The sequence below is a fragment of the Excalfactoria chinensis genome, chromosome 1 (assembly GCF_039878825.1).
Source record: "Excalfactoria chinensis isolate bCotChi1 chromosome 1, bCotChi1.hap2, whole genome shotgun sequence".
Classification (NCBI taxonomy): domain Eukaryota; kingdom Metazoa; phylum Chordata; class Aves; order Galliformes; family Phasianidae; genus Excalfactoria; species Excalfactoria chinensis.
Window position 1 is genome coordinate 166,116,204 of NC_092825.1, and position 27,129 is coordinate 166,143,332.

Here is a 27,129-nt window from a genome sequence, read left to right on the forward strand (position 1 = left end):
GCTCTTGCTTGAATCAACCCCCCGAGGCTTGAAATCTTGCCTGTGCCCTTGGCTGTAGGACAGCAACAACAGCACACTTCCTTGTGGACTTGCCAGACATTGGAGTTTTGAGTTGTTGGTCAGAGTAAGTGAGATGACTAGAAGTGTAATGATCAATTCTGCTTTTATATTATGATCTTGAAATGCAGTTTAACATCAACCACATTCAAAAGATCTGTGCTTTGTCAGTACTCTGGTGATTTAAACAGAACAGAGGGAAACTCAGTGGGAGGTACTGAGCTGTTGGTTGCAGGCTACATCCTGAGGACATGAGGGGTAGCCCTCAGCTTCCCCAGAGCTTTGGTGATTTTCAGCTGCTCACCATCTACCTGCACAAGAATCTCTGCGGACCGTCCTTGCAGAGGTACTTCCACTGGTCACACTGTATAAGAAAATGTGACACAGAACCCATACAACAAAGGTATTTCTGATATTCCCATTAAATTATCATTGGAAATAAAGCCCAGCAGTGCCAAGGATGGTATTTAGTGCTATATAGAGACCTGTAAATAAAACAAAACAACAGATGTGTTGAAGGCCTATTTCTTTCTTTTTTTTCTCCCTCCCTCCCCAGCACTGTTCTTGGGCTCACAAGCTAAATATGAGGAAAAAAAACAGTCAGACAAACTTAAGCAAATTAACTTTTCCTCTCTTACATCTTTCAGCCAAGATCATTAAACCTATCTAAAGAATGAAAAGCTGGATTATACTGCTGGCTATTGCAGTCAGCACAGAAGAATCACAAAAGCAGGATATCTGTACCCAAGCATATCCTGGCATTCCTGGCAATCCTGGACACAATGGCATACCTGGTCGTGATGGACGTGATGGCTCAAAAGGCGACAAGGGGGACACAGGTACTGTGTTCAACACAAATAGTTGGAAGTACAAATGAACTTGCTATTAGTTTTGCAAAGATGCCTGGCACCCTGCATTAATACATTACTCCAGCTAACCCTCAGAAAATATCTGAGACTTCCATAACCTTCATGTTTAAGGATGGAGATATAAGATAAGACCTAATGAAAGCAAAATAGGTAATACTATAGAGAGGTCAGGCCCAAGGGACAAAAACAGCTTCAAAAATGAAATTCTTTATTTTCTGTCCTGGGAATATGTTCAGGTCTACTTGAACATTTTGAAGCCTGTAAACATATTTCTGCGTCTTTAAAATAGCAACTACGCTTTTGGAAAAAAATCAAGCCTAATTAAAAGGAAAAAAAAAGATCAGTGTAATAAGAAATGTGCAGATGTAACAAGGCTTCTCTTTATTACCAACACTTTGCATTTGTAAGACTTGATTCGGAGCGTGCCTACTTGCTGTAATATAAGCACCAGTACAGTGAAGGGCAGGGAAGGACAATATCTAAAAAATGGTGTAGGATTCGTGCTTGCTGTAGTAGAGATTCGCATATAATACCGGAGACAGGAAATCTCAGCCTAAAGGCAGTAACTCCTGTGGTAATTTAAACCTCAGGATAAGGCTGCCCTTTGCATCCATTAAGGTCAGGGTTTTACCAGGGGATGAACTTGCAGACATGTGGACAGACATCAGAAGTGTCACAAGTCCAGAATGCAAAACACAGAACAAACACAATTCTGCTTCATATTTGCTCACAAATTTTTGTAGAAGAGCTCTCCCCCAACCGGTAGCAAGTGTGTGGCACCAGACAGCAGGCATCATGGTTTAATGCATAAACCTGTCATGAACAGTCTTACTGCGTGAACAAATCAATCCAGATTGAAACTCTGCTCATCAGATAAACCCTTCTGCCATCCTGATCTTGCAGATTGTGACTCACAGCTTTTGGGGTTGTGTTTTGTTTTGTTTTTTTCATTTGTTTGTTTGTTTGTTTTCAATGGAGTACATAACCCAGTACATAAAACAAGCTGAGGTCAACTGGCTGCAAGAAATTAACTTGAAGTGTGCTACAATGTTTTACTATGCCTTTTAAGCCAAAGGAAATGCCTGCCCTAAATAGACAGTTACTGGTGCAATCACAAACCAAAAGCTAATGAATCACTTTCTTTGCCAGGAAAGCCTATTCCTCCACAGGAAGTGAATGCTGTAAATCAGTGCTGAAGGTGTAGCTTGATGTGCATGGTGTAGGCAGAAACCTCAGCTAGATCTTGTTGCCACCCCTTCATTCCCCTCTCCAGTATACCACAACTCTTTGTGTGCCTACACAGTAAATTAGATCAGCTGAAAAATAACCAGCACTTACAGTTTGGGTAAGAAATAGTTACCTGCTGCTTATTGTCTGCTCTGGGCCACTGACAGTCAGGACTACCCCCTTCAGCATTTACCTCAGTGTCTGCTGAATAGTTACTTTGAACTGGTTTACAAAGCAATTTACAGAACTCTATCAGGCAACCCCATATATGCTCTTTCTGTTTTCAGTGCCCTCATCTTGCTTCAAATTAAAGCAATCCATCAGCTTCTTATTAGGCAGATTCAGTTAATTGCCATGCTAAATAAAGGGATTAAGAGTGAATGCTTCCTTCAAAATGACAGACAATATTATTCTGCAGTGATATTTCATCACCACTGGCAAATGCCTGCAGATGTCTTTTCTTAGGGGGCAGTTAATCACTGTTTCACTTTGAGACTTTTTGTTAGTGTAAAGCTTCTTTCTGAATGTAGCTTCCTCACTCCTTTTCCTGCTGGTGTCTTCCATGTTGTCTTCCATGGATGAAGGTAACATGAAGACAAGAGGTTTTCACCTCATTGATGCTGACCAGCAGGTATCTCCTCTACATCCTTCAGTATCCCCCTTCTTTATGTTAAGCATTCTCTTTGTCTCAAAAAGGTGCCCTTCCCAAGCAGAGTTTCTGTTCTCCCTGACAGTTTCCCCATGAGATAAAAGCCTCAGCAGTAGCACTCACAAGTCGGGAATAAAATGACTACATTATTGTTTAGCCAACCTTGAATAGGAATGATCAGAGAAGGATTCAAATCCCATTTTTCTGGTAATACAGTTGTTTATGAAGATCTGTTTTTTCTTTCTGCACTAGGTGAAGCAGGACTTCCTGGCACTCCAGGGAAAGATGGTGCAAATGGAGAAAAAGGCCAAAAAGGTCAGAAAAGGAGCACTTCCATTTGTTAGTTGTCTATGGGTTTATGAGCACTGGACATGCTTTACACTCTATCTGTAGCAAAGTAATGTTAAAGTTTAAGAACCTTTCTCAGAAGGGGCACTGGCTGGCAATTGTGAGAGGGATCTGCTACCTCCAGTTATCCTGCTGCCTCTGATGCCATATAACTTATCTGCTCAATCTGCCTATGACCTCACCTTTCCTATTGCTCATCCCTTTGTCAGCTGCTGAGGCAGACACCGCATCTGTAGTTATTCAAGGAAACTGAAGCTCCCATAAACATGTGTTTAATGTCAGGTACTTCAAAAAGAATTACAAAAGACATGAATAGTACACCTGAAAACACAGTAGATCCTGTTATTCATTAAGATTAATCAGGTGGGTCCCTTCCAACTTAGGATATTCTATAATTCCATGATTCTGTTCTCCTGCATCTTTTCCATGCCTTTGTACAATCACACCTCTTGCAAATAGCCTGGAGTTAAACCAGCTTCTTTAGTAGTATTTTAAAATCGATGCCCATGAGGCATTAGCCCCAACATCCTGGCTTAAAGCAACCCCCAAGGGCCACAGGACAGGAGTTGCCATGCATTCTATAAGAACAGCATCTCACCTCAGATCCCATTTCCCATATTCTTGTGATGTTTTTCCTGTCTCATCACAGCAATCAAACTTTTCCATAATCATAACAACCCAAGTCATGAAGGTCAAGAAAATGGATACATCACATGCTTAGCCAAACTATGTGCATATAGAGAGTCCCCTGAGTGATGTATGAATAAAAGCAAGCAATGAGACATTGTGCAAGTGGGGCCACAAATTCAGTAACTTGGTAATGCTGGACTTGTGCATATTTCAGAGTAATTGCGCATAGATGATTTATATTTCCACAAGCATGGAAACCTGCCAAATACTGTATCCAGGTTCTCTAAAATCCTTAGGATTATTCTGAAATACACCATGGAATATGCACTGCATGGGAGTAATTACAAGCTGCTCTACTGCCCTCATACATTTCCCCAGTCTACTAGGAGGAAGGAGAGTGAGACATGAAAACACAAACGTTTAACATTAGAGAGTTACCTTCTCTGCCTGTGTCACTGGCCTGTTGGATCTGTTGTGCTTCTTTTTCAAGAGGCTAACCATAGAATTTCATGGTTTCACTTCATTGCTGCTGCCACTTCATTGCTGCAGCTTTAGAGCTGAGAACTCTAAAGTTCACTTTTTACATATGGGATTATTCCCAGCACCAAAAGTCACAAGCTTTCACACAGAAATGATCAGACTCTGGTTTCTGGTTGCTAACGTGCCCTTCAAAATATGGAACTTTCTCTGCAAAACTTTGTACAGATGGATTTTCAAAGGCTTTGAGTTTCATTCCAAGTGTGAATGAAGGATAAATGGAACATGTGAGAGCAAATACTAATACAAAAAGCCTTTAGATGCAATTCAAAAGCAATCTACAGTTGGACTAGATGATCTTGTTGGTCCTTTCCAACCTTGTAATTCTGTGGTTCTATGACCTAAGTAACCCAAGCAAAGCCCCATCACATAGAAACTATATAAACTCGTGGCAAGTAAGATCTGTGTGTTGCCCAAGTAGTAGATTCTCTGACTAAATTGCAAACTGTCTCCCCCACATATAACAGAGGCAGAAAACATGGGTCTGAACAGATGCTGCCTGTACATGAGATAATCTGAGTTGTCAGCACTATCAGCAGCCTGTAGACTAATCACACCTTCCTTTCTTTGAGCTTATTCTTGTTGCTTTCAGCAAGAGCCCCTGTCTCCTATTGTAAAAGCAGGCTTTTCTGTCTTATCCTGAACTCACCTGTATGAAGCACTGTATGTATGGTGAGCATGGTATATACAGTGGTGACATACACATATGTTTTTGTGCTGAAACTCATGTTATGACTCACTAATCCACTGGACATTTTTTTTTCCCCACTTAGGAGCCAATGGGACTGTTGAAGAGAAGGGGAACAAAGGAGATAAAGGAGAAAGAGGACGACCTGGGAAGCTAGGACCAAAAGGAGTTATAGGGTCAGTGGGTTACAAAGGTCAGAAGGGAGAGCTGGGACTGCAAGGACAAAAGGGTTTAAAAGGAGACATTGGGCCCATAGGCCCCAAAGGGACGAAAGGTGAAATTGGCCATCCTGGAATAATTGGTTTGCCAGGGCCAGTTGGCCCCACTGGTAATCCGGGTCCTAAAGGTAATACTGGAGATCTGGGGCCACCGGGTAGTCCAGGAATTCAGGGGGAAAGAGGCTTGAAAGGAGACAGAGGAGACAAGGGGAACACAGGTGCCCCAGCAGTTCTGCCAAGGAGCGCCTTCAGTGTAGGACTTACAGCTGCCACCAAGTTTCCTCCCCACAGTCACCCGATCAAGTTCGACAAGGTCTTTTATAACGGCCTAAGTGACTATAACCCAGTTACTGGCAAATTCACCTGCAAATTCTCTGGTGTTTACTATTTCACCTACCATATCACTGTGTACTCGAGGAACGTCCGAGTAGCTCTAGTCAAAAACGGGATCAAGATGTTGCACACCATGGATGGATACCAGGGTGTTGAGGACCAGGCATCAGGAGCTGCCATCCTTCAACTACGGGCAGGAGATGAAGTGTGGCTGCAGGCTCACCGAGGAGAGACCTTCAACGGGCTGTTTGCAGATGCTGATGATGATACCACCTTCACTGGGTTCCTCTTGTTCAGCACCTCTGAGATGCTGGAACCCACAGCATGAAGCCACGCTGTTAATCTGTGACTTTGAGTGAACTGTTTTCTGATTTCTTCTCATCCAGATCTTACTGTTCAAAGTGCTGGAGGTTCTGTATGAAACTCATAGAATCATAGAATGGCCTGGGTTGAGAAGGGCCACAATCATCTTCTAGTTTCAAGCCCCCTGGTATGTGCAGGGTTGCCAACAGTCCCACACTACTCCCCCAGTAAAGTTTTAATCTGCTGGCCAACTCCATCTGAATATAGCGGAAAACAAGCAGTTCTCATGCCCATCTGTTAAAACTACAGAAAAAAGCACAACCAAACTCCTCCTTGACCCAGACAGGCGCCCTAAGCTACCCTCCCGTCGCCTCCACCACGAGGCGGCGGTGGGTGGGCTGAGGGGAGGCGCCATTCCCGCCCCGTTTCCCGCTCGCGAGCGCCGCTCTCCGCCTCAGGCCGGGACGCGCAGAGGTCGCGGCCGTGCCTGGAATCGGGCTTCTGCGGAGCTCCTAGACGCGTTGCCGGCGTATCGCGCTCCGCCATGCTGGCCAGCTGCCGGCGAGCGCTGCCCGCGGCGCTGGGCCTTGCGCTGCGGGGCCGGGCGGCCGGAGGGCCGGGGCGGCGGGCCGTCAGCACCAGCTGGTGCCCCGTGGGTGCCGCCTTCGATGCGAAGCAGCAGCAGCGCAGCAGCCCTGCGGGCAGGGAAACGGTGAGCGGGGGCAGGGCAAGGCAGGGGACAGCGGACAGCGGGGCTGCACCGGCCGCGGAACCCGGAGGACAGAGTAGAGACGGGGTGGGAGGTGTGCGCTGCCTGCACGGCGTGTTGGAAACCGCGGGGCCGAACTGCGGCCTCTTCCGGGACCTGTGGAAACCGGGTGATGGGCGGGGGGAGCCGCGTGTGTATGCGCCTGTGTATGCCTGTGTGTGTGCCTGTGTGTGTGCGCCTGTGTGTGTGCCTGTGTGTGTGCCTCTGTCTTTAGACTTGTGTGTAGAGCTCCTGCTTGGTTGTATATTGTTTTATCTGTATTGTGCTCTTCAGCAGTGCTTCAGAATTAATGAGACTGCTGTCGTCACTGTATGTGGATACTATTCATAACGTTTAGTGACATGCTGCAAAGAAGCATTTATATGTTGGGTTGGTGACCATTGGGCTTTCTGATGTATTTATTTTTAGGACGAGTCAGTTAGGCTTGTTGATGAGATTCCTAAGAATCTGAACAAGCTCCTGACCAGCATAGGGTGTGCAATCTTGATGGCACTGTGCATGCAGGTACATAGAATCGCAGAGTAATGAAGGCTGGAAATGACCACTTTGATCATCCAGTCCAACTGTCAGCCCACCTCCACTATACCCACTAACCTCCCTGCCACATCCACATGGTTCTTGAACACCCCCAGGGATGGTGACACCACCACTATGTCCCTGGACAGTCCATTCCAGTGCCTCACAGCTCTTTCTGAGAAGTTTTTCCTAATATCTAACTTGAACTTCCTCTGGCACAATTTGAGGTCATTCTCTCTCTGTTACCCTGGAGAAGAGGCTGCACCCCACCTCTTCACACCCTCCTTTCAGGCAGCTGTAGAGAGTGATAAGGTCTCCCCTCAGTCTCCTCCAGACCAAACAATCCCAGTTCCCTCAGCTGTTTCCAACCCTTTGCAGCTTCATTATTCTGCTCTGGACACACTCCAGGGCCCTGTTGCCTTTCTTGTAGTGAGGGGCCCAAAACTGAGCATAGCACTTGAGATGCAGCCTCACCAGTGCTGAGTATGCCAAATACCTATAAATTCCAGGTGTTAGTCCTCCAAATCACCTGTTCCTGCAGCAATTAGACTGTTGAACTAAGCGATTCAGCCACTACTGCAGTTCTGACTGCTGTTGACAGTTCAACATTTGTTTGGGAAACGCTTTTCATCTCTTCCCCTCCCTTTGCAAGCGCACTGATGAAGGTGTTGCTCCAGGAAAAGATACAACTAAATTTTGTGTATTTGCCTGCTCTAGAGTAGGGGTTCCGTATTTGCTTGGCCTTTGGAGAGATTTAAGAGCTCTGTAGGAATAGAGATGTGTATTACAGGCTTGCTTAGAAATATCAGTGGGTAGGGTGTAAGTGCAGATGCCAAGCAAAGAGGCGATGCAGCAGCTGTGCAATCACACAGATGAAAAACATGGAAAACTGCAAAACTGCACTGGGTTTTTTCTTTCCTCTAATTTTTATGTTTAACTCTGTATGATGTTGAAGAGGAACTTCTCAGCTTATTTGTCTCGAAGAGGAGATGCTTCCTAAGCACAGAGGGCTGTGTGACCAGGAAGAGCTCACTGTGAAGGATGAATAGTGTTGCTGGGCTGCAGAAGGACCTAAGCTCTCAGGATCTGCAGAGCAGAGGTCCTCAACTATCTGGAAAAGTGGCCAGGCCTTGAATCTTATGCAAAAAGCATTACTGAAGTGCACTATTATGCATGTATGCATATGTATGCATGTATTAACATACGCATAAGTATATATATTTTTTCCAGTGTTCTCTTTATTGCTGTCTGGTTCCTGTCCCCACATAACCAATGAAAACATGGGAAATGAAAAGAAAGAGTTTGTCTTATGGTGACCAACTTATGTTAAGAGTATTAGAAAAAAGTGATAGCATTAGCAACAGGAAGAGAATAGAACAAAGCAGCCCAGAATGTCCCAAATGCTTATGTTTGATGATGCTTCTTCAGAAGCATTTTTCTACTGTGAGTCTGTATTGTAGAACTTTCCTAGCAGGTAGTGTTAACAATTTTGTGTGACCTGCAGCAGGAACTTCTTAACTCTCTTCAACAAGTGCAGTATGTAACTGCTGACCACATCTGCCCTGCCAAAGCTATGCTCAGTGTACTTAGCCTGAATTCTGGGACATGAACAGGCTTGGTAAAAAGACATTCAGGAGCAGAACTGTTCATACCATATTATTTTTGAGTTGTTGCTTGTCATTCCCTTAAGATCTTTTTCCAGAACTTGGGGCTTATTTCATGACCTGGAGATCTCTGTTCCATTGGTGCGTATCTGGAGCAGCTGGTCAAGACATTCAATCACTGTTTTGACACCCTCTTTACTCTTCACTTTCCTTGATAAGTCTTGCTTCACAAGGATGATTTCCCCTATCTTCAGCATGTAAGACTTCCTATGATTTGTCATGTGCCTATGCTTTGGAAGCAAGATAAAACTGCTTTGAAGGAAGCACACTATAGCAGGTTACAGGGTTTACTGTGGAGATTTCTGAGGGTTTTATATCAAACTCCATTTGCTGAGAAGAATCCTGACTTAAAAGAGTTCCAGTGAGGATGTTGCTGGGAAGTGAAGATGTTTGTGTGTGATGCCACAATCCTTGACTGATGTTAATTGATTTTATGACTATTAGCTCTACTAGGATACTTGTGTTGGAGCGCTTCAGGAAAGTAGTACTGTGTGCTATCTAGGGTCATTCTGGTAAGATTTTACAGTGGAAATTTCACACTGAAACAAAGAGGCAGAAAACAAGGAAGGTGGTAATGATGTGTTTCTATTCTATTCTGCACTGCAGGGTCTGTTTGGTGTTCCAGAGCTGAGTTGTCCAGAAGGATTTCAAGAAGCACAGAACAAAGCATTGCAAGAATCGGAACAACTAGTTCAGAAGGCATGTTCAACACCACCTGGGCCTGAGATTGTAATGATCTTTGATCAGCTTTCAGATGCTTTGTGTAGAGTGGCAGATTTGGTAAGTTACTCTTTATTATTATTTTAAACAATTCCTTTTGAACTGACTGACTTTATACCTTACACTGTTCTGTTTCATTTCACGTTTTCCAGCATTGCAGTAAATAGTTGTTCACCTCTGTGAAATTTTGTATTAAGACAGAAAAGTAAATTGAAAGTTAATTACAAAGGCTTTAACAGAATACAGGTAACTACAAATCCTGTAAATCTGTCCAGGTTTAGGACAGATGTAGGAGCAGTGCAGAAGCCATGGCAAGAAAAATAGTGGTGAAATCAGAATAGTATTTTACTGTTTCTGCTGTAATATTAATGCGTAAACTTTCCAGTATTGGTTATGTTATGGAAGATGGGGGACTGTGTAACATGTTGGTTGCAAATAGTATTGCCTTTTATTAACACAATGCAGCTGTTTCCTAGACTGCAGTTTCTGATGTCTGCAGAATTACAGTACTAAGTCCAGTGCTTTTTATCACAAAACATTGAGTTTTACCATGTACTCTTTATTGCTCACAAGAAATTGTCTGAGAAGTATCTTTTAGAAGAACATAGCTTTCTACAGATGAAGAGCTGAAATCATTTGATAATAAATAATAGCTCATTGAATTTTTTGCTGTGGGTTTTCATATTTGAATTTCTCTTGGTCTCAGTTTTCAAATCTTTTCTCTTGTTCTTTTCAAGACCGCCTGTGTGACAGGTGTTGAAACTAGATGATCATTATGGTCCTTTTCAACCCAGACCATTCTATGGGTTCTGTGATTCCTGAAAGTACTTGCACACTTGTTCTCTTTTGTCTGTTATTTTGTAATATGAACTACGATTGTTTCCTCTTAATCTGTCAAAACCTCATTCAAGCACTTCATGTTAGAATTCAGTGGTCATAGTTTTGTCTTAGTTTGCTTTAAAGGTATCTTGGTTCCTCCTGTGTGCTGCTTTCAGGTTTACACGTTCAAAAATGGTCTATCCTTGGAGAATTTTATCTAGAAGCCATTTGGACTGGGACTCTAAGGGGTACACACAGTTTGATGAAGTACAAAGATTAAAGATATTTTTGGAAAGACTCAGTCACTGGCTGCTTCGAAACTTGTTAGCACAGTTCTTTTATGAGCTTTAATTCTGAGGAAAAAAAAATATGCAAATTCAAATAGGTTATACAGAACCATACGTTAATCTGAATAGAACTATTCCATTGCAACTTTTCTGTATAGTTAAAAATTTGCAATATGATTTCTTGACTCATTATTTTCTTTTTTTACTGTGTCAGGCTGATTTTGTGAGAATTGCCCATCCTGACTTTGCATTCAGAGAAGCTGCTGAAGAAGCTTGCCGGAATATCAGTACTATGGTCGAAAAGTATGTTCTCTTTGCTATTGTCATTTGCATCTTTCAAGTGTACCGTATGATCATCTGTTATAAGATGAATCCAAAAAAATATGTAAGAAACATTTGTGTATGGCAACAAATTTTCAGTCTTCCTATAACAGATTCAAGAATTTAATTTTAATACAGTGTCTAATAAAATGTTTTTCTACTTAAGTTTAATTTTATGTTCATAACAGAGTTTACGTTGTGAGCTGACTTCATGTCACTGAAACCCATCAAAGGTTTAAAACTGCATTTTTCTAAGACTCGTGACAGTTAGCTAGATATTGTAAAACATGTGTAGAATCATAGAAGCACAAAGTTGGAAAGGACCTACAATATCATCCAGTCCAACTGTCCTCCCATTACCATTGCTACCACAAGCCACTAAACCATATCTCGTAGCTCCTCATCCAGACACCTCCTGAACACTGCAAGGGATGGTGACTCCACCACCTCCCTGGGCAGCCATTCCAGTGCCTGACCACTCTCTGAGAGAAAAGGGTTTTCCTTATGTCTAATCTAAATCTCCCCTGCAGCAATTTGTGGCAGTGTGCAAAGTATTAATTTGGTTTTAAGCTTTGAGCTGTTTTATTTCACAACACTTTTTCCCTGGTGTGCTGAACCTTTGAATTTCAGCCTCAGGATGAAGTATGTGAAAGAGAAAAGGACAGTCCTTGTTTAAGTTGAATATCTTGGGATGTGTCTGTGTAGAACTGAAATATATATAACTGGTCTATCCTGATGTGAGATCTTGTAGAATTCCGTTTCACAGAACTTGTTCTTAAAACCTTCTGTATTTAAAGTTTGGACCTGCTTCTGGACATTTGCTTGGTTTTGTGTTTTTTTTTCTCTTTAACATCTCAATCCAAATCCAGAAGTTATCTCTGTGATCCAGCATTATATCAGTTTGGCAAGCCTTGTGACTGAGATATCTGGTTAAAAAGAAATTTCTGAAATGCACTTCAGCAAAACTGTTGCTTTCATCTTGCTGCAGCATTTGGGAAACCTTTCACTAGCAATTGGATTTTTTGAGGCTTAGATGGAGCGTGCCCTTTGTAGCAATGTGACTCCAGTATCTGAATGATATTTCTGATATAAAATTTGTAGAAAGTGTTCATGAATTAATCTGAATCTCTTATCATAAAGTCATAGAATAATAGAAAGGCTTTGATTGGAATTGACCTTAAAGACCGCACTTGTATTTCCCACAAAATGACATCCAGAATTATTGTCCCATCTGAAGCACTCAATGTATTTCCACGCTAATTTGTCTACGTGTCCTTTGTTTGTTAAATTTGTAGGTTTTAGGTATTGTTATGAACTAGGAACTTTGGTTTTATTGCTATCTGAATAAAGAGTGAACTTGACCTTTAAGTAGCGTTATCAAGAGACTGAAATATTTATAGTGGTTGCAATTGAATCATTCTTATCCTCTGCTTTTCCAGATTAAATACAGATGTTGAACTGTGCCAGAGTTTGAGGCGGTTGTTAGCTGATGAAGTTGTTATGAATTCCCTAGATCCAGAAACCAGGTACTTATTAATGTTTATAGATTTAGATGTTTAGATAGCATATCTCATTCTTTACTGAAGTTGTAGTTTGTGTTCTGTCCAACTGGAAAACATACCACAACTCTGTGATGTATGTGTTGGTTATTATTGAATTACCTGTATGTGAGTTAGGAAGGCTGTAGTTCTGCTGTCTTGGAGCATGCCCCTGGGACTGCAGAGCACTGCATTACTGGTATCCATGAAAATAAAAAATGAGAATTCAGGATTTTCTGTAATAATACCAGCTTGATTAAAATGAGGTGCACGTCTGTGATGTATGCGTCAGAGTAAGTGTTTAGCAATAAAAATAGGGAACAGACTTACATAACTTGAGTTCGGTTTGTAGAATTGGAAATTAGGGGACTTTATTCAGTCTGAGAATATCAGGTGGATCTCTTGATTTTCAGGGCTAGTCAAGAGTCCACTAGAAAAATTTCTGATGTGTAATACCTATGCTTATGTTTCAGGAAAAGAGATGCTTTTATTCATGGAACTTGTCAGCTGCAGATGTTTTTTTTTTTCTTTCAAAAACAGTTTATTAGTATATGTAAAGCTTAATTTATGATTGTTGTAAAATGTTTTATTAGCTGTTTATGTACTTACAGTTTTTAATGATTTTTTTCTTGATGTGGTTAGACAAGCTTACTGCCTGATGTTTGCTCATGTTACGAATAAGTTATTTCCTTGATCCTTCTTTCCATGTAATCAAAGATGTTAGAGATCATTTTCTGATCATTTTGAATAAATGGAGTGTCAAATTAAAAGGGTAATTTGCACAAATTGGTTAAATATCTAGATTAAAGTAGCAGAATTGTTCTGAAAGATTACTTTCAATGCAGATGACTAAATAACTACAAAGGAGAAATTTTGATTAATTGAGTAAACTGTTAAGGGCTTAAAACATAGGAGGTCTGTGTCTGTAACAGCGATACTCATAACAGTGGAATAAATAATATCCCCTATTAAAGGTATCAAACATAACTAATAAATATACAAGATGTGAAGACATTGTGCTTAGTATCAAATGAGGCTGTTTTAACAGGGATTTACTGTATTTTTAGGCGAGTGGCAGAACTTTTTATGTTTGATTTTGAGATCAGTGGCATTCATTTGGATGAAGAAAAGGTAATTTTTTGCTACAACACGTGTATAAAAATTTTCATGACTACCAAAGATACAGGATGTGAAATGTGATTCTGGGTCAGCTTGTCCTCAGAAAAGCCCTTTGTCTTCTGTGGAGAATTTGGTGTCTATCAGAAGAGATTAATTTTCTCCATCTTAAGTAATTTCTATAGTGGGCTTATGTTGTTTTAGTCATTAATTGGCTGTTCTTTATATGAAGTATGTTTGAGCAGCTGATCTTTCCGTTGTTGACTTCAGCTGTACCTTAAGAATGTGCTGATTCTGTAAGTCTAGTCTTAAATATAGAATTTTTTTGCATCATTTCTGGGAAGCTTAAGATTTTTTAAACTTAATATCTGAAGATATTATGTATTTTGTACTTGAATTTTCTTTCAGCGTAAAAAGGCAGTCAACCTCAACGTCAGAATATTGGATTTATGTAATGAATTTCTCACAGGAACTCACCTTCCCAACAAGATTGACAAACGTGTTTTGCCAGAGCACATTCGATCTAATTTTACGACTGAAGGCAATTACTTAGAAGTTGCTGGTCTGCATGCTGACTGTCCCGATGATCTGGTGAGTTCTCCCCAAGTCAGCTTTGGCATGCTGTATAGGAGAAGAGCATATTAGTTATTTTAATTGTTATTCAGGCACATGCATATGGTTTACAATTGTGATGTTATGACTAACAAGGAAGAACTGTTTTAGAGCATTGTAATCAATGGCAGCCTTGACTATCATAGCTATGAGATAGTGGAGGTGAAGATCCTGAATGGATTGAAAAAAAGAAGCAGAATACAAACAGTGGATTTCAGGCAAGAAGACTCCAGCTTATTTGGTAAACTGAGAGGTGAGATCCCATGAGACACAGCTGTGAAGCGTAAGGAAGCTTAAGAAATCTTTCAGCTCTTTAAAAAATAGTGTCCTCTGAGCACAATCTGGATTCTAACATACCCAGTATCAGTTTATCCCAATACTTGGAAAACCAAGCAGACTAATCAGGAGTCAGTTTCAGCAAGCAGGGAAGTCATGACAGAGCTTCATCTCCAAAAGGCAGCAGACTGCAGGTGGAAACGGGTAAAAGGGAGAAATTTAGAATCTGTGCCTTTACATCTAGGGATGAGATTAGGAAGAGCAAAGCTCAAGTAGAGTTGAGACTTGTCAGGAGCATCAAGAGGAGCAGGGGGAACGTCTGCTGATCCATTGGTACTAGCAGGCTGAAAAAGGAAAACAGAGGATCGATGAGTGAAAAACTTAGAGGTTAGGTTGGTTGTAAAGAAAAAATCTTTTACAGTGAGAGCAATGAGGCACCTGCACAGGGTGCCCAGAGATGTTTTGGATGCTCTGTCCCTGTAGACATTCAAGGCCAGGCTGGACCAGGCTCTGAGCAACCTGTTCTAGCTGTAGGTGTCCCTGTACATTGCAGGGGGGCTGGACAAAATGTCCTTTAAATGTCCCTTCCGACTCTTAATGATTCTGTGATTCTGTTAAATGGGTGGCTTCATTACAGCAGACACAGATAAGGCTGAGATGCTTGTTGCTTTCTTTTCCTCAGTGTTCAGCAACAAGGTCTTCCAGGTCACTGTACTTAGTGAAAGAGTTCAGAGAGAAGAACAGCCAGCTATAGATGAGGATCCAGTTTGGGATGATTTGAGAGAATCCAACCTGAACAAGTCCTTGCAATCAGACAAGCTTCATCTAAGGGTATGGAGAGAACTGGCTTGATATCCTTGAAAGGTTGTAAAGACCAGAGAAGAACCCCAGTGATTAGTGTGAATGAGGGATGGCTGGTCAACAAACTGAGCATGAGCCAGCAGTGACTCAGGCAGAGCAAGAAGGCTGGGTCAACAGGATCGAAACCAAAGACTGAAGGAAAAGTTTATAGCCTTTTATACAGCAAACTTTAGACCACATCTAGATTGCTGTATCCAGTTTGGGACACCCCTTACTGCTCGTTCCAAGAGGGACAGTGTCACACTGGAGTGACTTGGATACACAACTGGAAATCAGAAATTCCAACTTGAGAAACTTCTTCATTATGAGGATTCCCCAGGAATAAAAGAGGCTGTCCAGAAAGGTTGTACTTTCTCTTGACAGTGAGGATTTTCAAGACCCAAACAGATAAAGCTTTGTGTAAACTGATCTTATCTTATAGCTGACACTACATTCAGCACGAGGTTGGACTAGAGACCTCCTTAGGCCCCTTCCAACCTGAATTATCCCAAATAATCCTATTTTAGTTATTGTTGATGGTACTTTCTCAAACAATTCATTTAGGAAGTATTTGTTTATAAACTGGTAATGCATTTAGATTCTTTGAAATGTGATGGTGGTAATCTAGTCTTTTAGACATGAATCTAGCAACATATTGCGTTTCTCAAAGCTTCACACATAAAGTAATTGAGATGACTGACTTTATCACGAAAAAGAGAAAAGCTGACTGTAGTAGAACAGAAGCTGAATTGTTTGTTCTCTGTAAGAAATGAAAATTGAATTAAAATTATGGCACTGAGAGGATGCAAATGAAGGAAAAATACTCACTGCGTGTCATTTATAAGCCTGTCTTTAAAACAGTGTGATCTGCTACTTAAACGTCCAGTCATACATAGTAAAAGTGCAGTTCTCTGAGTCAGGTATTTGGAGAGACTCTTTGGAAATCATGGAATACTGGTTGGAAGAGACCTCTGGAGCTTGTCAGTTCAAGCCTTATCCTGTTCAGAATGGGATCAAGTAGGTCAGGTTGCTCATGGCCAATATCCAGTTGAGTTTTGAACACTTTCAGAGTAAGGAGAGTGTAACATCTTGCTTGGCAACCTGTACCCCTAGTGTTTGACTACTGATGGTTTTTTTTCATGGTATTAAATAGGAAATACTTATCTGCCAGCTTATGTCTGTTACATCTCATCCTCTTGCTCTGCACCAAAAAGGGTCTGGCTGCATTTCCCCTTTGTACAAAATGTACAAAGTGAAGGTCTTCTTAAATTGGTTTGTGAAGTAGAAAAAGCATTTTACCAGGGTTTCTGAGGTGATTTTTTTGAGGTATAATAAAAATAAATCAGAAATAGCAGAAAGGCTGATTGTCCATGAGCAAATGGACAGACTAATAGCTTGCTACCTCGAAAGAAATAAGGCTTTTCTTTTCCTCCTCTTTCATTCCCCTGACCCTGTCTCTGGTTCTCATCAGATCCTTCCAGGAGCCAGTTTGAATGACATGCAAAGGTCAATTTTCAGAGCTTTTAATGAGCTAAGACAGCTCATGGAGTTGTCTGAGAAACACAGATGTTGGCACAAAGAGAATAGGAGGGGTCTGTTGACAGGAGCAGAGAACAGGATCCTTTTTAGCACTCTTGAGCTGTTACGTTGTCTCATTGCGTTTCATCTTTAATGAGTAAGAGAGCAGTAACTGACAGCAAGTCGTAATTAATGTTATTAAAATGCTTTTGGCTTTTTCTAACAGTATCAATGAATGCCAGATTTTCAGTTGCATTGCTTATTTCCTTAGGAGTCAGACTGTAATAATGTGTCTTTTTTTTTCCATGTTAGGTGAGAGAAGCTGCTTACAAGATTTTTCTTTACCCAAATGCTGAACAACTAAGATGTCTAGAAGAACTGCTTGCTAGCCGAAACAGTCTGGCACAGTTGGTTGGTTATGACACCTTTGCCCACAGGGCTCTTCAGGGAACAATGGCCAAAAATCCAGGTATAAGGCATGTGTGGAACAGTAAGCTGAAAAAGCAAATGAGCTGTGTTAGGTGTGAGGTTAAAAGCTGCTAGTTTGTTTTGCTAAGTTTACACATATTTCTCCCAGTGAAGTTTCTTATTTTGTTTACATTTTGCTTGATAAAATACTCATGTTTCCTTGTAAACAGCAATAATATGAGTAGGGTCCAGTGTTTTTTGTTCAGAGTCAGTATTCAGTCTTTAGAGTACAAAGCTGCCATTATCCTGTAATGCTGTAATGACATAATATAAATATGGTACTGAATTCCCATAAAATGGTGGTGCAGTGGTCGATAACATGATTTGTGATTCTAGAAACAACCATATTGTTTTTATGTTCTAATGTTCTATGGGTCCTTTTTTTTGTTGTTATTTGGGAAGCTCTGATCTCAGTGTTACACCCTTTAAAGGACTGAATCACCATCTTTTTTTTTTTTTTTTTTTTTTTTTTTTCTTTTCCCCCCACACTTCTAGAGACAGTAATGCAGTTTCTGGAGAAGCTTTCTGACCAGTTATCTAAAAGGTATGTCTTTGTCACTAAGGTACTTTTGTAAGCAGACTTTTATTTCATGAGCAGAGGGATTCACGTACTATAAAATCAGTCATTGCTACTTATGTTTTGGTGAAATAAAATGCAAGTCTGTCTCAGAGTTTTGAGGTGAACTATTAAATTGCATTCTGTGGCTATGATCCTCCGATCAGCCAAGACTGAATACAAGGGATGTGACAAGAAATGCAGGCATCAGCAAACAGGAAGACAATGTTTAAGTATTGAAGGGCACCTCTTATGGCTTTTATCCATATGCACAACTCCACATATGTACTTTACATCCATGAACGAATTCCCCTTTGTCCTGCTGTCTTCCCCATAGTTTTATGCAGTGCAGAACACTTTCATCACTGTGTATTAATGGTGTGTGTTGTCAGAAAGAGAATGCTTGGGATGCGCACAACCACATGAGTAAGAAAAGAGGGTAAGAAAGATTCGATTGGGAGTACTTGAATGAGAAAAGCAGAAAGGAAAGCTCTTGTACTGTAGTATATGGGCCTGATGTTTTATAGAGTACTACCAATCCCTGATGGTAGAACAAAGTATTCTTGTATGTATTCCATTGCTGAAAAATCATTCATGAAGTTTTTCATCATACAATTGTTTTTCAGAACTCAAAAAGATTTTGAAATGATGACAAAGATGAAAATGAAGCTTAACCCTCAGAATTCAGTAAGTTAAATTTACACTTATTTTTTGATATAGCATAAGCTAACCATTGTCTATATGAAAAATCAACTCAATTTTCATATGCAACATGTAGTGTAATTACAAAGAGGTGCCTTCCATCTTCTGCTTTAAAGTGCTTTTTGACTTCCTTGCTGCTATTAGTACTAAAACCAAGCATTGAGCCCATGATGGTAGTTGGCTGATACAAAGTGATACTTCTTTGAGTATTTTTTTCTCTTGGAGTCTGATCCCGCTGCATATTTGAGGAAGATGGATGATTGTAATGCAAACTGTTAAAATAACTTGTCAAATTCTGGATTATGGTGCTGTTTATGATGAATTTAGTACTGATTCTTTCCCACTGTGATTTAAAGTCTTGTGACTTGCAGAAACAGCAAAAATATGTGGAGGAAAAGAAAACGTTTACTTTGGGTTCACTTGTTGTTCATTATTGTAGTTATAAGCTGGAGTTCTCTTTCAGAAATTGATGCCGTGGGATCATCCTTACTACAGCGGCGTCCTTCGTGCTGAGAGGTAAGCTCCTTATGTTCATGATTGTAATGTAAATGAGTGCCTTTATTTCATTCCTTGCAGGAAGTATAATGAAAATCCTCAGTGTAAACAGGGTTTCCTTCTTTGAAGATGTGCTTCAATATGAAAATATAAAGAATGTGTGAAGAGGCAGTTGTTTGTAACATTGCTTAGTTGGAATGCCTATAAATGTTTGTCTCTTCTGTTGTTTCACAGGAAGGTATTGGTCTTCTTTGGAGATAAAAGGGGATAAAATAGTTTCACAAGAGACAAAATCCTTGTTTTCATTTTGCTTTTAGCAAAACTGCAGTAATGTTTAAAAATAAATTCTGATCACAGAATGCAGTCTTAATTCCTCTTCAAGCAATTGTTTGGTTTACTTCTTTACTGAACCTGTATTTATCATCCTCTTTTATGGACCTCAAACAGAGAATTCTTGGTTAGGTTTTCACTCTTTGTGGGCAGAATTCATTCTCATGTCATTTGCAAAGAGTAAGAAATAAATCCAATAGGTCCACCACACAGACTTAAATTGTGTACAAGAAAGGAGATGGCAGCTCTGAAAGACAGGAGCACTGCAAGTTGTGTTCATTAGATCAGTGGCACTGACCTTTTATTGTGTTGGAAAAGAGAATTTAAAGCTGTGCTGGTTTCACAGAGGGAAGAGAACAGAAAAAAATCTTTCCTTCACTGCATTGTTGTGTTGTTTTGTTTGTTTTGGAGGGTGGGAGAATTGTCCTTCCAGCTTTATGCCTTTTACAGAAGTGGCACGGTTATGTCTGTAGTAGTACTGTGCACAGTGCATGGTTTTTGTTTTTGTCCCTGTCGTACTCTGGAACGCAGTAGTAGTTTGTGTTTCTGTATTCCTATGAATTTCATTTCTTCTGCTTTTCTTAGGAAAATATTTCTGTTCAGAAGAAACCAAATACATGCTTTTGAGTGTTTCTTTTGGGCTACGGTTATTTTGTCATGGCTCCAGCTGATGTACAGAACCATAGTTTCGGTGTTACTGTTGAGTATGTAAGGTGCAAATTATCTTCACAGTCATAAGTAAAAAAGGATATAAAGGGTTTTAGTGCTTAATTAACATGGCAATGTTCTAGCATGTCACACATGCATCTCTAAGAGGTGAAAGAAATACAGGATGAGGCAGTGCCCATGTCTGTTGGAAGAGATACTCTGTTCTCTATTTTGGTCTATACAACCATATTTTCACCTAAATGTTGTGAGCAAACACTGGACAGTGTGATCCTGATGTGATCTTTTACTACTTTGTATTTTATTTTTTCTCTAGCTTTTAATTCACCACATGAACCTGGACTGCAATATTTGCCCCTCTTCACTCGTATAGTTTAGTGAACGTTTCTGCTGTTCTGTAAGGTGAACAGCAGGCGGAGCTCCAGACTTAGCTCAGGAGATGCATTTCTCCTATAAACTCATCTACAAACGTTTTGTTTCTGTCAGCGTTCACCAAGCCTTTTCCCTGGAAGCTTGATCCTACTTCAAAAAGTGCAAGTCTCCCATTGATGGTAACTGAATAGTCGGATAGTTTACTTCCTTTTTTTTTTTTTAACTTTTATTTTTTTAATGATGCTCAGTATCCTCTCTGGCTTTAAACTCACAACATTTTGTGTCAATGTACATTTGGAAACAAAAGTCTGAAATCCATGGCAGAAGTATCTTAAAAGGAGATAGACAGAATAATTAGAAGAACCTCAAGAATTTTGGCAGTCTAAAGGTAGTAAAACAGTGAATGCTGGAACATGCTTCAGCCTCTAACAAGTAAGAAGATGTCTAATATGTGTATTATAAAATCATGCTGTTGAGTTTTAGTGCAGGCAAGTACCGCGGTATTAATTAAATCTCATTACTTCTCAGTAAGTGCAGCTGAAGTTATAAGTAATTCTCAAGGCCTGGATCCGACAAAGATGTAGTAGCCCTGATGACTTCTTTTGGGTCATTAAATAATAAATAAAAGTTGATGGAAGAGACCTTTTACAGTCAGTTGTTTGTCTTGAAGGTGGGGTTAACTGTAATTAAGTCACTTCTGACTGAAGCATAGAACTTTTTATAAGAACTGTCAGTGGCAAGCTTGCAACATTTGATGTTGACTCCTGCTTTCCTAACCTTTGTTGCTTATGAGATCAGGCTGACTTTGTTGGCTATAATTCATTTCCGGGATGTTTGCCAAACTGTGAAAGACTTTATTCAAGAAACAATTGGGATGTGCTCTCAGGGTCTTGCTCGCTATGCTGGTCTGTTGCTTTGGGACTGCAAAAATGAGTAAGACTGGCCTTGGGGATGAACAAATCAATACCAAAATAATCCAGTTTCCCGCTCCATAGGAAAGAGAAGCCACCATGACAACTGGAGGCATTTTGGATCCTGGGGTAACCAGCTCAGCAGAAACTAGGAACAGTTCAACAGTTCACTCCTTTTGTGTTGGGACTGTACATAGACGTCTGGCTCACATTTGTTTTTCAGGGGCAGGGGCAATATCAAGGAACCTGAACATAGCTGTGAATGTTTCTAAAGGCACATACACTAAAAGCTGTAACAGCATTATTTTTAGCTTTATGAAAGAATGTTTTCTATTGGGAATGTCCAGTGGAAAAACAGACCAGAACATTTATGGAATATGTGAGAAAACTGTCACTTCTGTTCAAATTGAATCCTGAAATGAAAAAACAATGCAAAATTTTAAGAGAATCAGGAAATTTTTCAACTAAAATGCCCAAAAGGAAGGAAAACTTTCTATAACTATCTGTATATAAGCAAGGGAAGGCATGTCTTCTGTTAAATCAACTTACCAGTCACTAAGCTGCTGGACTAGTGTTTTTGGAGGAAAAAAAAGGAAAGTTACTGAAAGGCCTTGCTATGTTGTTCATTGTAGAATGGTTATTAAACGAATATGTACTGTGATTGGGAAGAAGGCTCAGAAAATTGTGAGTTTTGTTATGTGCAAACAGCTTGCACTGTATCCTGTAGAAGATACTACTACTTTGTGCTTTATGCTCAGTGTTTTGAAATGTCCCAGTAAAGGAATTTCACAAATAATTTGTTACCCTTTTCTTCCTGATGTCACCGAGTACTTAGTTTGTTATCTTCTTCACCTAAGAGTAAAAGGAGTTACTATAATACAAGCAAAGCATATTATATGTTAAACATATTGTAAGGAGCTTTAAAGTCAGTGGTCATTCTTCCTGACGTTAGGATATTTTATTTGCACGATGAGTCATTCAAAAACCGAATATACGTTTCAGGAATTCCGTATTTATTCCAATTGCTATGGAGTGTCAAAGAAATGTTTTGTTTGATATGAAAACAAAGTCAATCTAAAAGTCATATACAGTGTCAATAGCAAAGTAATGTTCTGAATTATCCCCTGACCATAATAATTGAAAAGGTACAGTTAACAGAAGGAAAGAAGGAGTGTAAGATACAGGTGCTAGTGTATGGTTGATGAGAGTACAAAGGCTTTCAAGTATCATTATTATTTTTTGAGAAATTCAGAGTCTTCTATAAATCACAGTTAATAGTCTCCCTTGAGGTAAAGAATTAAATTTCATAGTCTGGCATGTAATGAAAATTGGAAGGGGTTTTCCTTGTCTTGATCTCTTTAAGTTATTAACCTGAGGGGTTCATCTTTTATCTTCTACTAAGAAGTTCTTTTTTTTTTTTTTTTTTTTCAAGTTTATTTGAAAGTTTTGAGAGAATCTGTTTTATTGGAGATACTTCACGTAGTGTTCTGAATTTTCATAGAAGCCAACAGGATAATATTTTTTTCTCAAAAGCAGAAACAAAGCACTGGGATTTATCAGGGACCACATTTAGTAGCCACAGATAAGAATTCTTGCCAAGGGACTAATTTGCAGCTGTTAAGAGTCAGAAGGCTTAGCTCTGAAGAGCAGCAATGCTTACTCAAATATCCCTAATGTCCAAGCTTATCAAAAGCATCCTTATTAAAATAGATGAAAGTCATGCTACACAAAACAGTCTTAGTTTCTTTCCAAATATACAGCTTAAATGAAAGTGATTTTAGAAGTCTGTATTTTATTTAGACTCGGTGAAGTCATACAAGCTTAGAAATAATTATTTATAATGACATACTACGTCTTTGTTCTTCACAGAGACACAGCCTTTTTGTTTGAAGCCTGCTGTTCTTGAAGAATAACCAAACCTCACTGTGTCAGTTAACTTCTGCTTTTAAATTGGTTTTTAAATTGGTTTGGCTACATTTCTTCTTTTAAAAGTATTGCTGGGCTGCGTACTGTAAAAGTGAGGTGTCTGGGTTTTTGAACGCAGTTTATCCTTTAATATAAAGCAGGAATTTACATCAAAGAAACTACTGTTTTTCTTTGATATTTTTGCTTTCTTTAGGAGAGTACTAGGATTTTTTTCTTTCTAAGCTTTCTGGGCTTTCGTTCGGCAATCAAGTACATAAGGAATTTTCATTCTTTCTAGGGTTTGTTGTAAGTACTAATGCTTTGGGGTTTGAATTCAGGCATTCAGAGTGAAGTGAGATATTGGAGTATGTCTTAAGACAAAATGAAAACAGAACAGACACAGTTTGGGGTTTTTTTGTGTCTCAGTCTTTCACAGTTTTGGACGTTTGAGGATAACTCACATTATGTAGTTGTGCAGGTTCAACAAGGCAACTGAAGGTTCACCATTAAAATAAAAATGACTATTTCTAATTCTTGATCTATTTTTTTAACTGAAAGCTTGGTGCAGAGGAAAGTACTCCTACTGTAAAGATGAGTTCACTTATATATTTTTGACACTGTTTCTGATTTGTTCAGAGCAAGATTTCTATATTGGCACCCTTTTTCTTTTTGTTTTAGGAGTATGATAATTCCTACATCTAAACAAGAAGCAAACGTTTTGGAGAATCTAGTAGTATAAAAATGTCTGAATTTCAAGAAATGATCTTTCAGATGCATCACTGTGTTTTCTGACGGTTATATCTGTATTGTTATTTCCTTTTTTTTGCTCTCCTAGAAATGCTTACAGATCATTTAAGTTTCGTGTAAGGATTTATAAAAATAAAGTGCTGAGTTTAGGAGTGGTTCAGAAAATTTATCCTTGACTGCAGGTATCAAAAAGACCGTAACTGTGCTTTTGACCTCTGATACCCAAGAAAAGAAATCTTTTGACTGGTGTGTATTTCTTTGCAAGGTTTTGTTGTGATGCATCAGACCACCGCTCTCCCATCTCCTTCACCTACATTTCAAAGGCTTCTTCTCATAGAAAGGAGCCATGCTGTTCATTATGTTGGGATTCAGCTCTGCAGTTCAGTTAGAGAAGTGTAAGTTTCAGAGAGGAGCAAGAGCTCAGACATCACAGTTCAAGACTTCTGCTAAGTAGCTCAAGTTAATACCCTGCTAAGCGTGTGTGGCCTCAGAATTGTGACTTCTCTGGGGACACAGCATCCTAAGTATCTGTTCTAAGTAGGATATCTGATTCTCTTGCCTGTGCTTGCTTAGTTGATGTGAGCGCTTTCCCTTTCTTAGGAAAGACTTTAATTTTGTCTCCATGTATCTATCAGCTTTAGAGACATCAGTAAAATGTTCTACTAGTGGTGTTAGTATGCTGTGTGCATCACTGTCCTCACAGAATTCTTCCTGACTGTTTAGATGCTGCAGCAGACAAGCTGCAAATTATGGCACAGAAGATTTCTGGCACTGCCCTATAGCTTCTGTCACCAAATGAAGCTCCAGTTATTCATTCATTTCCAGAGTAGATTTTAGCAGTCTGTCTCCAGAGCACTAACCTTTCTTGCTAGTAGCAGTAACCCTTAGCAGAAACTTTACGGGTAGCGCAATGCCTGTTAACATAGTTCAGTTTAAGCTGTATTAACTTCCTTTCTTATTTCTTTTCCCAAAAACACATCAATGCATTTCCTGTTGGATATAAAAGCTGTAACTTGGCTGAGTAAATGCCGAGGCAGCTTGCCAAAAAGTGACCAAAAAATGTTTATATTAAAGCAGCTGCTTCTTGCTGGTTTGCTTGACTTTTATACCGCTTTAAATAGAAGAAAAGGCTAGACAACTATTCAAGTCTGCAGCTGATAACAGCTTGAAAATCTTGCATACTGTGATTTTCTATGACTACTGCCATAGCATATAGTATAAAAATACATATTAGGATTATCAGTAGCTTTAACATGCAGATTATGGAGACTGCTTTGCTCTGAAGAGTGAACAGTTTTGGGGCAGGCTAAGCTAAAGTACTTGGGAATTCTGCTCCTTTTGATGTAGGGTCAGCCACTATCAGTTAGTTCATTAACTAAAGTATTTAACTAAAGCTTTTGTCCTTTAGTTCTATCCATAAAGAAACATGCAATGGAATGACTTGTTTTGCTGGGTTTTGTCGAGAGGCTGCTATGTGCATTTTCAAATGAATTTCACATTTGAAAAAATGAAAGAAGATGAGAGAAATGCCACACACCTGGGTTAGAGGATGGTGAAAGGAGTTTTTTCTCCTTTAGCTTCAGGAGAAATTCATTTTACAGTCTTGGATCTACTCTCAAAAAGGCTTTGAGTCCTACACAGACAATCTCTATCTTTGTTATGTAGCATTTAAAAAGTGTATTGATAGAAGTCCACAACTTAAAAGTTTTATGCAGTATTTTAGATAATCTGGCCAGGGTCACGGAGTGTTTTGAAAGTACAGTCCCAAATTCTTGAACACCAATAGAAATTTAATTATAAAGACTGAGGGAAGAGAAGTTTGGCTTGCTGTCACATTCTCAGTCACCATAGCTGCCAAGAGGTTGTGCTACAGTGTTTTAGATTAATACAGATTTGAACACTGAAATATTGTGCCTGAGAAATGCTATGTTCTTGCAGTTTCGCTAAGGTGATGAAGTGAATAACTGAGGTTAGGGAATCATTTACTAGCAAACAGATGCTTTTTTCCTGTCATCTGGAAATGATGAAGTTGCTAATGGCTGCTACTGTTGGTGTGCCTGGAATCAAGCAAGAATCTTCAATAGAGAGCATGTAGTTTGTCTGCAAATTTTTCCAAGTGCTTCTCCACCCACATCCTCCGGCCAGACCTCACTTTTACATATCTAGAAGAGATTGCAGGATTTCCTGTTCTGCTCATTGAGTATTCTTTCTTTGGGAAGGAGTTAATGCTTTAAAATTAATTTCTTCCCTTTTCATTGTTGTTCTTTAATACCTAGTGCTGCACCTTTCACTCTGGAGTGATTAGCATTAAATCTTGGAAGTGAGGACTTAGAAAAAATTCTTTCATATGCTTGTTCTTGCCACTGAAAGGCAAGATCATCTGTTAATAATAATTCCAGGAACTGAATTTTTGGTTATAGGACATCAGCTTCAGTTATCTGAGGTTTTGGCTAATTCTTAAATAAGCTCCAAAAGAAAGTTTTCCTGGAATCAGTGCAAGTTTGAGGTTGGACCTTCTTCAGTGATAGCTGGTCTTGATTTAGCAAGGGGGTTTGTATAAAAGGTAGGACTGGATTGAGAAGTTAGAAATTAGTTCTGTATTTTAATGTCCAGAATGATTACTTATTGGTGTTAAAGAAAGATTTTGAAGAGGTTCTACCTGCTTTTCAGAACAGTGGCTTTTTTTTCAGCACCCCATACTCATTTGAATTCGTGTTATTAATTATAATGGAATAAAATAGAATACAATAAAAGAGTTCAGCTGGAAGGAACCTGGAAAGATCAAGGATCGTTGTTTCCAACTTCCTGACCACCTCACAACTAACCAGAGGTTAAAGTGTGTTATTGAGGGTGTTGTCCAAGTGTCTCATAAACACTGACAGGCACAGGACACTTCTCTAGGATGCCTATTGCAGTATCTGACCACCTCCATGATACCAAAGTCATTCCTAATGCTCAATCTGATCCCCCCATGGTTCAGCTCTGTGCCATTCCTGACCTGCCATTGGTTCCCAGTAGCAGAGCCTTGCACCACCCTCTGCTTCCTCTCCCCAGGGAGCTGCAGGGAGCAAAGAGGTCATGTCTTGGCTTCATCTTCAGGCTTGGCAGCCTGAATATTCTCA

The 27,129-nt window shown here is 39.7% G+C and overlaps 2 protein-coding genes across 2 annotated transcripts in view; both read left to right on the forward strand.

Moving 5' to 3' along the window:
* Positions 1–705: 705 nt before the first annotated feature.
* Positions 706–5,884, forward strand: LOC140255890 (uncharacterized). Its single transcript, XM_072343931.1, has 3 exons — positions 706–896; positions 3,055–3,117; positions 5,091–5,884. The coding sequence occupies exons 1-3, from the start codon at positions 731–733 to the stop codon at positions 5,882–5,884; spliced, it is 1,023 nt and encodes a 340-aa protein (XP_072200032.1). The 5' UTR covers positions 706–730.
* A 394-nt stretch (positions 5,885–6,278) lies between these two features.
* Positions 6,279–27,129, forward strand: part of MIPEP (mitochondrial intermediate peptidase) — a 67,654-nt gene continuing 46,803 nt past the window's right edge. The window contains exons 1-10 of the mRNA XM_072343494.1: positions 6,279–6,571; positions 9,415–9,588; positions 10,849–10,937; positions 12,395–12,481; positions 13,561–13,624; positions 14,018–14,200; positions 17,168–17,324; positions 17,819–17,867; positions 18,506–18,566; positions 19,045–19,097. Of these exons, the coding sequence (XP_072199595.1) occupies positions 6,404–6,571; positions 9,415–9,588; positions 10,849–10,937; positions 12,395–12,481; positions 13,561–13,624; positions 14,018–14,200; positions 17,168–17,324; positions 17,819–17,867; positions 18,506–18,566; positions 19,045–19,097 (1,085 nt within the window). The 5' untranslated portion in view covers positions 6,279–6,403. The remainder of the gene's footprint in view (positions 6,572–9,414; positions 9,589–10,848; positions 10,938–12,394; positions 12,482–13,560; positions 13,625–14,017; positions 14,201–17,167; positions 17,325–17,818; positions 17,868–18,505; positions 18,567–19,044; positions 19,098–27,129) is intronic.

What these genes read in the sequence shown, in the direction of transcription:
- LOC140255890 (XM_072343931.1), top strand. Translation starts at nt 731, where the DNA reads ATGAAAAGCTGGATTATACTGCTGGCTATTGCAGTCAGCACAGAAGAA. An exon ending in AGGCGACAAGGGGGACACAG is followed by an intron (nt 897 to 3,054) that starts GTACTGTGTTCA and finishes TTTCTGCACTAG; the next exon opens with GTGAAGCAGGACTTCCTGGC. An exon ending in TGGAGAAAAAGGCCAAAAAG is followed by an intron (nt 3,118 to 5,090) that starts GTCAGAAAAGGA and finishes TTCCCCACTTAG; the next exon opens with GAGCCAATGGGACTGTTGAA.